We start from the raw sequence: 13,981 nt of genomic DNA, 5'->3' as shown, positions 1-13,981 counted from the left end.
GTACAGCTTTACCTATGTGTTGTGCACCCATCCTGTCAACAAACAAAGAGTGGGTAATTTACCTGAAAGAGATGAGGTGATTTCCCACAGTCAAAGTCCTGCAATAAGAGCTAAAATGCTAATATTTGTGTAAAGTCCTGAGAATTGTTTTCTGTGGGTGTCMCTRTGTAAGCTGATTCCTTGTTTCAGGGTGCACAATTCATAGCTAWGGCTGTATAGTGCAGTACAGTGTAATTTAAACAGTGTTTTTCTGTTTATTGTCAAACTCATTCATTATTGTATTTAATCTTAAATTATGTAACATTCTCTAGCATTATCTAGTCTAGCCCAATATTGGACGAAAGGAGCCTAACGTTACTCCTTAGTACAAGGACCTTACTTGTTCTGTATAAAGGGAAAATTGGCTCTGGAAGCCAAAACAGTGAGTCGATTCTCAATTGCAATACGGTTCTAGAAACATAAATCCCTGTACTTTAATATCACATCAAAATAATTTCATAAATGCAAAATAATCACTTACTGTACAAAATACACACTTACATAACCGGTTTTAACAGTTGCAGCCRACCATATTTTTCAGTGACAACACGTTTGTGGCGCCCGTCTTCCGTTTACACACAGGTGTTCGAAGATGCAGATAGCTAATTAGCACAGGTAATCCACTCTGTCTTCCGTCTGTTTTCCGTTAACAAGTGCTGTAACAAGGAAATATGGCCATGCAAGAACCGTAAGGGTGGGTATAATTAAAAATTATTATTATTTCTGCTTTCAAAACCGTACTGCAAGCGATGCGTGTTAATGTTCAGACCGAGCGTTGTGGCTGTAAACAAAACTCCCACCTACAGAAGACGCCTTCGTCCAATGACTCGTATGTGTAATGTAATGGAACTTAGAGTCATGATCAAGGGCTATATCTAGTACAAATATGGAATGATTCCACTATTTGTATCTTTCAAATTTGTATCTGTTTGCATCACTTTCAAACGAAGGACATTTATTTTGAAGGGGAACCTCAAATTCGTTATTGTTGCTAGTTTCACATAGGTAGGGAGAAGGCCAGGGCCGCGTTCAGCAGGAGGACGGRCACAACGTTGTCCAACGTTCAAATAGAAATGTATTATGTTGAACAAACATGCAGTGATCTAAAGTACTTAAGTAAAAAATACTTTTAAGTACTACTTAAGTAGTTTTTTTGGGGTATCTGTACTTTACTTTACTAATAATATTTTTAACTACTTTTACTTCACTAAATTTCTTAAGAAAATAATGTACTTTTTACTCCATACATTTTCCTTGACACCCCAAAGTACTCGTTACATTTTGAATGCTTAGCAGGACAGGAAAATTGTCAAATTCATGCACTATCAACCGAACATCCATCCCTACTGCCTCTGATCTGGCGGACTCACTAAACACACATGCTTCGTTTGTAAATTATGTCTGAGTGTTGGTGTGTGACCCTGGCTATCCATAAATAAAATAGAAACAAGAAAATTGTGCCTTCTGGTTTACATAATATAAAGAATTTTAAATGATTTATACTTTTACTTTTGATACTAAAGTATATTTTAGCAATTACATTTACTTTCGATACTTAAGTATATTTAAAACGAACTACTTTTAGACTATTACTCAAGTAACATATTACTAGGTGACTTTTACTTGAGTCATTTTCTATGAAGGTACCTTTACTTTTACTCAAGTATGACAATTTGGTACGTTTTCCACCACTGCAAACATGCCTCTCTGATTCTAAGGAATCATGTCAGTTCTATGCATAGCATTTCTAACTGCAACGTTGCAAAATGTTTTTGTACTGACATGCACAGGCGAACCCACTGAAAGAGGGGTTCATGCTGATTGTACGGAGATTGTGACAGCCGGTTAAATGGCGTCCCTTGACAAGGCAAGAACAAAATCAAATCAAATAAAACTTTATTTATCACATGCGCCGAGTACAGCTAGTGTAGAAGTGCTTACTTACAAGCCCTTAACCAACAGTGCAGTTCAAGAAGACTTGTTAGGTGTGGCGAAGTTCTCGGAAACCGAGGCTTGCTCAGAGGGTCAGGATAAAGATGAGTCTGTGATGGTAGGAGTGAAGTTTTTGGAAAAAGTGGACCCTTGCATTTTGGCTGATTCATTTGAGATTTCAGCACGGATGAAAACAGAGTTGGGTGCTGTGGAATCAGTGAGGGTAACCAGAGGTTGTCTTGTGATAATTGTATGTGTTTCTGCTGGTCAGAGGGAGCAGGCGCTCCGTGTTAAACGAATGGGGACAAGAGATGTGAATTGTTTTGCTCTCAAGAAAAGGGCGCCATTGAAAGGAGTGATTACTTTGGTAGCGGTAAATGTGAAAGCTGACCAACTGAAGGGGAAGATTCCCCGTGTTTGTGATGCTCGTCGTTTGGTGCGACGCAGACAGAAACAGAAACAGAGAAACAAAAGAGTCATTGTTTGTTCTTTTGAATTTTGATGTTGAGTCTTTTCCCGACAAAGTGATGTTAGGATATATAAGTTGGCTCAGTTGGTAGAGCATGGGTTCAACGCCAGGGTTGTGGGTTCATTCCCCACGGGGGGCCCAGGATGAATATGTATGAACTTTCCAATTTGTAAGTCGCTCTGGATAAGAGCGTCTGCTAAATGACTTAAATGTAAATGTAAATAAGTTATCCTATACAAGCTTTTATGTTGACTGTGTTACGTTGCTACAGGTGTTAAGCTTACGAGACAGCAGCATACCACCCTGCATCCCACTGCTGGCTTGCTTCTGAAGTCAAGCAGGGTTGGTCCTGGTTGGTCCCTAGATGGGAGACCAGATGCTGCTGGAAGTGGTGTTGGAGGGCCAGTAGGAGGCATTCTTTCCTCAGGTGAAAAAAAAAAAGATCCCATTGCTCCAGGGCAGTGAAACAGTGAAACTGCCCTGTGTAGGGTGGTGTCTTTCGGATGGGACGTTAAATGGGTGTCCTGACTCTCTGTGGTCATTAAAGATCCCATGGCACTTATCGTAAGAGTAGGGGTGTCCTGGCTAAATTCCCAAGCTGTCCCTCATACTGTCACCTAATCATCCCCAGCTTAAAATTGGCTCATTCATCCCCCTCCTGTCCCCTGTAACTATTCCTCAGGTTGTTGCTGTAAATGAGAATGTGTTCTCAGTCAACTTACCTGGTAAAATAAAAATGGGCATGTGGCAGCAGTGTAAAGGAGGGAGGTTCCTAGGTGAGCAGAAGGGCAGTTAAGTGGTGGTGTCCCATCCTTTCATGCTGTTGGCCTGAAGTATGACTAAATAGAGTTAACCCTCCTGTTGTGTTCATTTCATGTAAATTAATTCTGTGTTCCCAGTCCAAAATGGCCACCTCATTATAGCTGATTATAAATCCATAATAATACATCTATTATCACCTAATGTTGTGTTAGATCTTTTTATCAACTTAAGTTCTTGTGAACATTACAAGTTTTGAACTTCTATTTTCTATTTATGGCCTGTTGGCCTCATTGACCTGAGCTCATACAACTTGTTTTTGAGTTTAAAAAAAGCATAATGTATAGATTATTTTGACTATAACAAATACTCAGATGAAACATCTTGTGCTATTTATCACAGACTACTTTGTGTCAAAGTTTAACAAGGACTGATCTGGGGTGGGCATTCTATGTTTTTGTTTTCTATGATTTTGTATTTCTATGTTTTGGCCGGGCATGGTTCTCAATCAGGGACAGTTGTCTATAGTTGTCTCTGATTGGGAACCATATTTAGGTAGCCCTTTTCCCTCCTTTCAGTGTGGGAAGTTGTCTTTGTTTGGGGTACTATAGCCCTCTTAAGCTTCACGGTCGTTTTGTATTGTTTATTGTTTTTTGTCGGCTTCATTCTTAATAAAGGAATATGTACGCTCACCATGCTGCGCTTTGGTCTACTTCATTCGACGGCCGTGACAGAACTTCCCACCACAAAAGGACCAAGCAGCGTGGCCAGGAGTATGAAACAACCTGGGAGGAAGTAGAGAGGTGGTCGGTCAACCCAGGGAGAGTGCCAGAGCCCGCCTGGGATTCAATTGAGCAGTGCGAGGAGGGATACCGGAGAATGGAGTCGGCGAGACGTACACGGTTAGCGAGGAAGCCCGAGAGGCAGCCCCCCCCCCAAAAAAAAATAAATTGGGGGGCACACAGGGAGTTTGGCTGAGTCAGGTTGGAGACCTGAGCCAACTCCCCGTGCTTACCGTGGGGAGCGTTGTACTGGTCAGGCACCGTGTTATGCGGTGGAGCGCACAATGTCTCCAGTGCGCGTTCACAGCCCGGTGCGCTACATCCCAGCTCCCCGCATCTGCCGGGCTAGGGTGAGCATCCAGCCAGAACGGGTTGTGTCAGCTCTAAACTCGAGACTGTCGTGGAAAATCATTTCAAATACAACGCTTTCAAGAACTTTTAAAATCAAACATGCTTTTTATTACAACTGTACAGCCCACTGGCATGTCCCCGCGGAACACACCCCGCGGAACACACCTCCTTTCCCAGAGCCTTAGCTCCTATATTTATACACACATAGCACTATGTCCATCCCTTATGTAAATGACCTTTCATTTCTTAAGTCTTTCACCATCATTATCTTTTAGTTCAAGCTTCCTACTGGTTCATGCCCTATAACACCCATATCTGTTTTCAGTTAGATTATAATGGTGGCTGGACCCTCTATCTTTTTAGTTTGTCAGCATAATGTCTCACTTCCCTTCATTAATGTGTCAATGTACTCCCTGTTCAGCTTGCCTTTATTGGAATCAGCAGATTCTGTCCTATATGTTTTTAGAAGCAGCTGACCAATGGGTCCCTCTATCTTTAGTGTGCAGCATAATGTGTCAATGTACTCTTTGTTTTGTTTGCCTTTATGAATCAGCAGACTCTACCTATAGCCTTCATTTTAGAAGCAGCTGACTATGAATCTCTTTATCATTAGTGTCAGGTCAGCAGACCATGTGTCTCTCCCTTTCATTAGTGTCAGGTCAGCAGACCATGTGTCTCCCTTTCATTACTGTGATCTATTTTTAATGTTCAGCCATTTTATACATCTATGTGCTGTCCTATATATCTCATTTACTCCTACAAGACCTCCAGTGCGCCTCCACGGCCCAGTGTATCCGGTGCCTCTGCCAAGGACAAAGCCTCCTGTATGTCTCTCCAGCCTGGTGAGTCCTTGTGCCTGCGCCCAGAACTAAGCCTCTGTATGTCTCCCAGCCCGGTGAGTCTGTGCCTGCTGCCAGCACCAGGCTCCTGTATGTCTCCCAAGCCTGGTGAATCCTGGGCAGCTACACGTACCCGATGCCAATACCGTTCCTCACTCCGTGATGATCCAGGCATCGAAGCCTCCATTGATGATCATGGCAAGAAGCCTCCAGTGATGATCCATGGCAAGAGAACTCTCAGTGATGATCCATGGCACGAAGCTCCAGTGATGATCATGGCAAGAAGCCTCCAGTGATGCATCCATGGCACGAAGCCCTCTCAGTGAATGATCCCATGGCACCGAAGGCCTCCAGTGAGGAGTCACGGCACGCCCAGCCTCCCATGACGCGCCCTACAGTCCAGAGTCTCCAGCGACGGTCCCCAGTCCGGAGGCTCCCATGCGACGGTCCCCAGTCCGGTGGAGGGGGGTGGGGGGGAGCCCCCAGCGACGGTCCCCAGTCCGGAGCCCCGCAGCAACCGGTCCCCCAGTCCGGAGACCCCCAGGCCGACGGTCCCCAGTCCGGAGCCCCCAGCGACGGTCCCCAGTCCGGGGCCCGCAACGAGGGTCCCCAGTCCGGAGCCTCCAGCGACGGTCTCCAGTCCGGGGTCGGCGACGAGGGTCCACGCACCAGAGGTGCCTCCAAAGTGGGGTGAGACAGTGGTGGAGCGGGGTCTGCGTCCCGCACCTGAGCCGCCACCGCGTGTGGGGGTCTGGGAGAGGAAGTGTGTTCATCTGATGAATTAGCATGTGCCTGAACTCAATTTTATACACTAATTGTAATCTCACACATTCATTTCTATTGACTGGTCATTTTTGACCGGGAACACCACAGGTGTACAAAAGTTAAATAAAACACCCAAAATCATCAACATTTATTTTGTGTGTTCAGATGCCCTTTGTGGACAAAGTCATGGAACCTTATGACAATCAGATTAAATAAAAATAGTAAATTGGTCCAATTCGACCGGATCACAGCAGGAGGGTTAAATAGGGGAGTATGGTTATTATTATTATTATTATTTGTGAGTGTAGTGTTAGATGGTAGTGTATTTGTTGTATTTTCTTTTTGTTGATTTAAAAATACAATAGTAAAGGGAGTTATACTCCAGTCTAGTAGGTAGCGGTAATGCAACATTTATTGGATGCCAACCACCGTTAAACCTCATCGAATAAGAACCCACTGAGCGAACGAACCCAGCTTTGCCCATCGCTTGTCTGTCTGGAAAGCCTCCGCAAATGAAAACTTGTGGTGGTGGGGAACGAMCCCGCCCACAGCCGACCCGTTCCGTGTGCCCCCGCAAGGGTTTTCTCTCCGCAGGTCTGGCTTTGTTCTGCTGTAATTTAATGTAACTAGCAAACAGTCTGAATAATATGGCCATGCACGGTATTTTCTTGGCTGGGAAATGTCTCAACTGCGTCGGCAGATTACAACTATTTTTGTCGAATGATCACAGGTGAGGTTTGTCAACATATCCCTCTAGCTATTCAAAAAAATGSAGTGTAAAGTAAAGACACAACTTTCAACGCTGCGGGAACAAGCTTGCTGTGCAAAAGCTAGCTAGCTAACGTTGCTTTTAACTAAATTAGTTCGTTTAATAGCGTTAACGGTTAGCTCACTTTTGACAGTTTTAGATTAAGTCAGTGGTCGCTAGCTAGCTAATTTATGCTTCATAACGAGTTAACTAGCTATTTGTAGGGAARTCGAAGGAATGGGCTGCTGCCATAAAATAGCGTTCCATCCCAATTGGCGACAGATTTTCATGCGAATATTCWAAAATCCGCATAAAAATAATGTGCATTTTCCCACCATAAATGTTTCCATCAAATTGACTCGTCTTTGCGTGATGATTTAAACATAAACATAGTAATTTAACATGGAGTTAAATTACTATGTACCGAATAACAAATACAAGTTAAATGGGTTTCTATCGCATTTAACTACTGGCGATTTTGTCACAAAGAAAATGTGCGTTATATAGCGAATGTGCTCACTGATGTTGGCAAATGCACTCTAGCCAACATCTTGCATATACAGTGCGGGTGTAGGGTATAGCCTATATGATGAGATTAGTATGGACAAAAGAGCGAAATTATTTGTATTTGTCAAACAGCAGCCAAGCATCGATCGTCTGAATAAAGCCCCTCGATATTTATGAAAAGGGGCATCAAGCCCATCACCTTGCACGTTCACCACCCTGTGAAGTTAATAACTTATTTGATCTGTAGTATAATAAACTGCATACTTTACCGAGTCGTAGTGGGAGGACCGCACATGTCATCACGTGACTCTAAATTTACTTCGATATGATGGTTATTATATCAATATGTGCGCATAAAAGCGTTTCCACCGCCATTTCTCACATAATTAATTTTACCGACACATAAAGATCCCACATTGTCTAGCAAATTTTGTTTTGTTGACATTTGGAAAGTTTACGACATCTGTAGTTCCACCAAGTCTGTGATTACATTGTTTATCCTACATGTACTTTACTYTAAAAAGGTTGTATGGAAACCTGGTTACTGAYATTAGAACCAGGAGCTGCTGCACATTCAATATGGGAGCTATTTCTAGACTAGAGCGCCCAGTTAAATTGTGCATTTTTAAAATCATTAGCTAAATGGTTAAACTAGTGAGAAATGTGATTATAGAAGAAAAATCTTCAGTTTGCTTCATTTACTATCATCTTAAATTAAGATATAGCAAAATAATTGAATATGTAAATAATTTATATTTACGCTCTTTTCCATGATGTGGGCAGTATGTTATTACATTACATAAACAGACGTTTTGACCACATCAAATTGGGGGGAATTACCTTTCTATATACCTCAGTGGGAATTACACATCCCTTTTGACCAAAAATGGGGGATGTTAGTATAAAGGTTTTTGTTCAACAAGATCATTTGYTTAAAACAGATCAATATCTTTTGTTTTGTACTGTTGATTTTGTCATATGTGCTGGGGGTCGCAGGACTTACAACGCAGCTGTCATTTTCTTTGTCAAATGGCACAAATAATTCAGGGGTGTTTYTCTATGAAAGTTGCCGGCCAATACAYAGATTTGACAGACAAACTCTCAGTTAAATAGCAGCCAACAGTTGTCACAGATTATGTTTACATACACACTAATAATTCAATATTAAACTGATTATGGCAGTTATGGGAGTAGTCTTGTAAACACCATACTCTGCTTATCTTGTTTGGCYTAAGGTCAAAAYCGAAGTAAGCAYACACCAATTAAAACACCTGGTTTTCTGAGCAATCTTTCAAACTATTAGAACATGTAATTGGGCGTTGCAGTGGCAAATTTGATCTGCACATGTGCAGCACCGGTAGCACAAGTCTCCCTCTTATGTGTGAGTGAAGTGTGTTTGGAAAAACTGAAAGTATGCATCTTAGAAATAGTTTTCACATACAAATAAAAAATTATTCACAAAAATAACATGGTCAATGTGGTAGAAAGTTTGTTTTGATTGGCGGTTTTCTGCATTTATCAAAGTCCCATCAGCTAGACTGATTTCAGAGGTGTCCATGTAAACAGGATTATTAGGGAAATCGTTATTCTTGCAAAGGATGTAAACGTTTTAAACAAATTGTTATATTAATCTGACTATTCACAATAACGCATTATTGTATGCATGTAACTGTGCTCACTGTTGATATCCTATGGCAGGTCTAGCCAGCCGATCTGACCAGCTTGCTTACRGCCTGCACTAGGGTCGGACAGCATTTCTATCTATATTAAGACATTGTGKAGCCGGTGCGAGATATGGCTTGGAGAACATACCTCAATCCAGGGATGAGAAATGCGTTGTACTCCGAATTGCCCTTTATCCCAACTGTTACACAGAGAAGATTTAAACGACTGCTAGTTTTTAAGTTAGCAGTCCTTCAATCTTCTGTGTAACAGTTGGGATAGTGGAACAATTTGGAGGTCAATGCATTTCTCATCCCTGGATTGAGGTACGTTTTCYGAGMCAAATGTTACCCGTATTGATGCTGACGTCTAGCAGCTTTGGGTTGACTCTCTCAGGCAGGATGAAAACGACTACATCGACCATGATCCTTTGCTAGTTATGGCAACTTTTTTTGTGCCATTCAGCAAAATGGCACGCTTCAAATTCATACTTCCGGCTTCATGTGCCATTGAGAGTTTTCCATRGGAATAAGTGGATGACGTCAGCACTATCTACTGGTTTTAATGTGTATGCTTTGAACTAAGTTGGCTTAACGTGTGACCAGATCTAATGTTAGCTAGCTAGCTAACGAGCTTCTGGGTGCAGATCAGCACTATAATTAAAAATACTTCTTACCTTTTTTAAAGTTAATAAATGCAATGTGAAACGTGATAACTATAGTATCCTCAATTAACTTTTTCAATGCTAGTTATTTCTTCTCTAATTAAAAATCTCCCTAATTCCGGAATCATGCTTCAGAGGGGCGCGAAACCTACACACACACAGGCAAAGATTTCCCCAAAACTTGCATAAACACAGTGAATATAATGTAGGCCTACCTGTTAGGGTAACTTGGGGTAAACCGCCACCCGGGGTAACAAGCCCCCTGCCTGTACTTCACATAGAAATCACTTCATGTCACAATCTTTTCACCCAACACTTTCCCTGGTTGCCACTACTCTTGCWCTCTAAATATGTAATCTGTCTCATCACAGTTTAAGTCACGCCCAAAAAATGTTGAGTTAGGGTTGCGTGTTATCCAAAGTTACTCTACAATTGACCAGTGTTACATTTTGCCCCACTCCTCTATACACTCACTGTGAATTGCCAAGGGGTAAAATGCTTAACCATGCTGCTAAAAAGTATTTGTTTAAAATACAACAAAAAAAAATACTAAAAATAATAATAGCGCATATTTAGAATTTCAGAAAAAAAGTAGGGATAGAAAGCTGGGATCCCCCTCTTCAAATCAAATTGTATTTGTCACATGCGTCAAATACGACAGGTGTAGACTGTACCGTGAAATGCTTTCTTATAAGCCCGTAACAAACAATGCCATTTTTAAGAAAAATATTTACTAAATTAACAAAAGTAAAAAATTAAAGAGTAACAATAACGAGGCTGATACTGATTCAATGTGTGGGGGGTACAGGTTAGTCGAGGCAATTAAGGTAATATGTAGGTAGGGGTAAAGTGACTGCATAGATAATAAACAGTGAGTAGCAGCAGTGTTAAAAAAAAACCCCACAACAAATAGTCCGGGTAGCCATTTGATTAGGGGTAGAAGCTGTTAAGAAGCCTTTTGGACCTAGACTTGGCGCTCTGGTACCGCTTGCCATGTGGTAGCAGAGAGAACAGTCTATTACAAAGGTGGCTAGAGTCTTTGGCCATTTTTAGGGCCTTCCGCTGACACCGCCTGGTATAGAGGTTCTGGATGGCAGGAAGCTTGGCCCCAATGATGTACTGGGCTGTACGCACTACCCTCTGTAGCGCCGGAGGCTGAGCTGCTCGGTCGGAGGCCGAGCAGTTGCTATGCCAGGTGGGGATGCAACCAGTCAGGCTGCTCTCGATGGTGCAGCTGTAGGAGTTTTTGAGGATCTGAGTACCCATGCCAAATCTTTTTAGTCTCTTGGGGGGAAATAGGTGTTGTTGTGCCCTCTTCACGACTGTCTTGGTGTGTTTGGACCATGATAGTTTGTTGGTGATGTGGACACCAAGGATCTTGAAGCTCTCAACCTGCTACACTACAGCCCTGTGGATTTAAAATGGCGGTGTGCTCGGCCCTCCTTTTCCCGTAGTCCACGATCATCTCCTTTGTCTTGATCACGTTGAGGGAGAGGTTGTTGTCCTGGCACCACATCCCTATAGGCTGTCTCATCGTTGTCGGTAATCAGGCCTACCACCGTTGTGTCATCAGCAAAAAACTTTATTATGGTGTTGGAGGCGTGCTTGGCCACGCAGTCATGGGTGAACCGGGAGAACAGGAGGGGACTGAGCACACACCCCTGAGGGGCCTCCGTGTTGAGGATCAGCATGGCAGATGTTGTTGCCTACCCTTATCACCTGGGGGGGGGCCGTCAGGAAGTCCAAGATCCAGTTGCAGAGGGAGGCATTTAGTCCCAAGGTCCTTAGCTTAGTGATGCGCTAGGGTGTTTAACGCTGAGCTGTAGTCAATGAACAGCATTCTCACGTAGGTGTTCCTTTTGTCCAGGTGGGAAAGGGCAGTGTTGAGTACAATAGAGATTGCATCATCTGTGGATCTACTCCAGGCTTTGCTACATATCATCTACGAAAATCCCAATAGTTCARAAAGYGTTTTTGACAACATACTRAAAAAAGGTAACGGAACAATACTCMGAGAAGTTCATCTAAAAATGTATCTAAATATTGCAAAGTTTTGGCAAAGACAGTGATATACACACTGTTCCCCATCATCTCCACGTCTTGGGTATTTATCCCTCGCTCCAGTGGTGTAGTGGAGGGTATATGTTGCCGTATACCCACATTTTTGCATATACTCACTTCTTAATCCCCACTCATGTGTATCAAAGCAGTGTAGTGCAGGTGTATGCCGTATCAATTATGTAGTGCAATAGAGAAATTATGCACAAAGTAGCCTACACAATCGCAAAGCACGTGAAATATATTAACATGCGTGCCACACACATAGCTAGTTTCAGCGGAATATCAGGCTGCATTGGCAGCAAGAGCGCACAGCTTTCAACTGGTTGTTGCATAGAGCAGCTCACAGAATTGAACGACAACCGGCCGTGACTGGGAGTCCCATAGGGCAGCACACAATTGGCCCAGCGTCGTCCGGGTTAGGGGAGGGTTTGACCAGAGGGGCTTTACTTGGTTCATCGCGCTCTAGAGACTCCTTGTGGCGGGCCGGGCGGCTGCAGGCTGACCTCGGTCGTCGATTGAACGGTGTTTCTTCCAACACATTGAGGCTGGCTTCCGGGTTAAGCGGGTTGGTGTTAAGAAGCGCAGTTTGGCGGTTCATGTTTCGGAGGACGCATGACTCGACCTKCGCCTCCCGAGCCCGTTGGGGAGTTGCAACGATGAGACAAGATTGTAATTGGAATTAGGATAAAAGGGGGATAAAATACTAAAAATATTACAAAAAAATTGGTCCGAAGTATTGGTTAAATCTTCGAGACGCGCAATTCAGTCATGTGCTGTTTGAATTAATTTCTAAAGCCTTTCCCAAAAAACCTTCRACTAAATGTTGACTGCAAAGTAGGCCTTCCTGGCAGAAGGATTTCATGATGATTTGTATTAATCAGGAGGACATTAATTTTCCAAACTCTGCCATTACTTGTAGGCCTACATTGTAGCCTACACTACAGAAACACCGCTAGCCAAATGGTCTCTTGCTAGGTGCACAATTGAATAGTGTTTTGCTTTCCAGGGCTTTGATTGGCCTGTACAGCACAGCGGCAAAGCATTGGGGAACAGGTGATAATTGCAATGGTGATGACACCACAGATGACTCCAGCCATGCKATGACCAATGTRAGACTGCTGGAGATGAGGGCCAGCAAGCTGGAGGAGCAGGTCAGGGAGCTCACGGTAAGAGCCTCGATGGCGGTGAGAGTAAGGAGGAAGATTCTTTGTCTTGACTGGTGCTACCTACAGCCGGCATAGATTTGTTTAGATTTTTCCCTGGAAATACAAATAATTAAATCACGTATGATGTACTATACKGTATTGTATTTCAGGAAAGATACAAAAGGGCCATGGCTGACTCTGACAACGTTCGAAAAAGAACTCAGAAGTTTGTCCAAGACGCCAAGCTTTTTGGTGAGTTGTTTTTTCTCCTACCCTGACATCATACCTAGTATGGTCCCTCTACTTCAGTGGTATTCATTTTCGCTTGAATTTCTGGGGACCCCAATTTTTTCCCACCAGAATTTCTGSCGATTCCTCCCCAAATCTAATGWCACAACCTTAAAGTCTGTAAAATCCTATTTKTACATCAATAAATATCCTTCAATTMATAAAATGAAAATAAACTACATTTACTACAAAATACATTTACTCAATAAAATTTTATTTTTCCAATGATCGTTCAACTTTTGTATATTGTTCCCCCCCCCAAAAAATACCCCACTGCTCTACTTTGTGCAGTTCTAATTCCTCTCCCTCACCACCACTCAAACAGGGATCCAGAGTTTCTGCCGTGAACTGGTTGAGGTGGCTGACCTGCTAGAGAAGACTACAGACAACCTGCAGGAAGAGGAGGGCCAGAGGCTGGCTCAGGTCCAGGACAGGCTGCAGGGGATCTTCACAAAGCACGGCCTGAATAAGATGAGCCCTGTTGGGGATAAATAYGACCCTTACCAGCATGAGATAGTGTGCCACACTCCTGCTGAGGGAGGRGAGCCCAGCACCGTTACTGTAGTGAAACAGGATGGGTACAAGCTYCACGGACGCACCATTCGTCATGCCCAGGTGGGCATCGCTGTGATGAAGCAGGAGCAGAACTAGGGCTTGTGCTAGTCTCTGCCCTCGCTGTAGTACTTTACTATCTGCACCTTACAGTTCTAGTTTTGCAGCAATACTTTCAGTTTTTGAATGATTTTAATGTTTTAGTGGGTTGTTCCCATTTGGTTACTTTCTCATTATGTACAGTYATGTGTATATATAACAATTTATTTGACCCTTTTTCTGTATTTTACAATCTGAAAATAATGGGCTTGTTCACATTCTTCTAGAATATAATAATTTTTAGATTGTGCCTAATCATGTGAATGTGTTGGTGTTTTCCATAAGTGCCGGTCGTCGGCTAAATAACCGATAAGACTCA

The 13,981-nt window shown here is 42.9% G+C and overlaps 1 protein-coding gene across 1 annotated transcript; it reads left to right on the top strand.

Annotated features, from left to right (window-relative positions):
• The first annotated feature begins 6,482 nt into the window (after window positions 1–6,482).
• Window positions 6,483–13,961, top strand: LOC111981402 (grpE protein homolog 2, mitochondrial). Its single transcript, XM_024012638.2, has 4 exons — window positions 6,483–6,666; window positions 12,585–12,744; window positions 12,894–12,975; window positions 13,337–13,961. Exons 1-4 carry the CDS (start codon window positions 6,584–6,586, stop codon window positions 13,660–13,662), a joined length of 651 nt encoding a protein of 216 aa, XP_023868406.1. The 5' UTR covers window positions 6,483–6,583; the 3' UTR covers window positions 13,663–13,961.
• The last annotated feature ends 20 nt before the right edge of the window (window positions 13,962–13,981 follow it).

The sequence above is a fragment of the Salvelinus sp. IW2-2015 genome, linkage group LG20, assembly GCF_002910315.2.
Source record: "Salvelinus sp. IW2-2015 linkage group LG20, ASM291031v2, whole genome shotgun sequence".
NCBI classification, from domain to species: Eukaryota; Metazoa; Chordata; class Actinopteri; order Salmoniformes; family Salmonidae; genus Salvelinus; species Salvelinus sp. IW2-2015.
The sequence above is the reverse complement of the archived record's forward strand: the minus strand, read 5'-3'. Positions and strand labels throughout refer to the sequence as shown.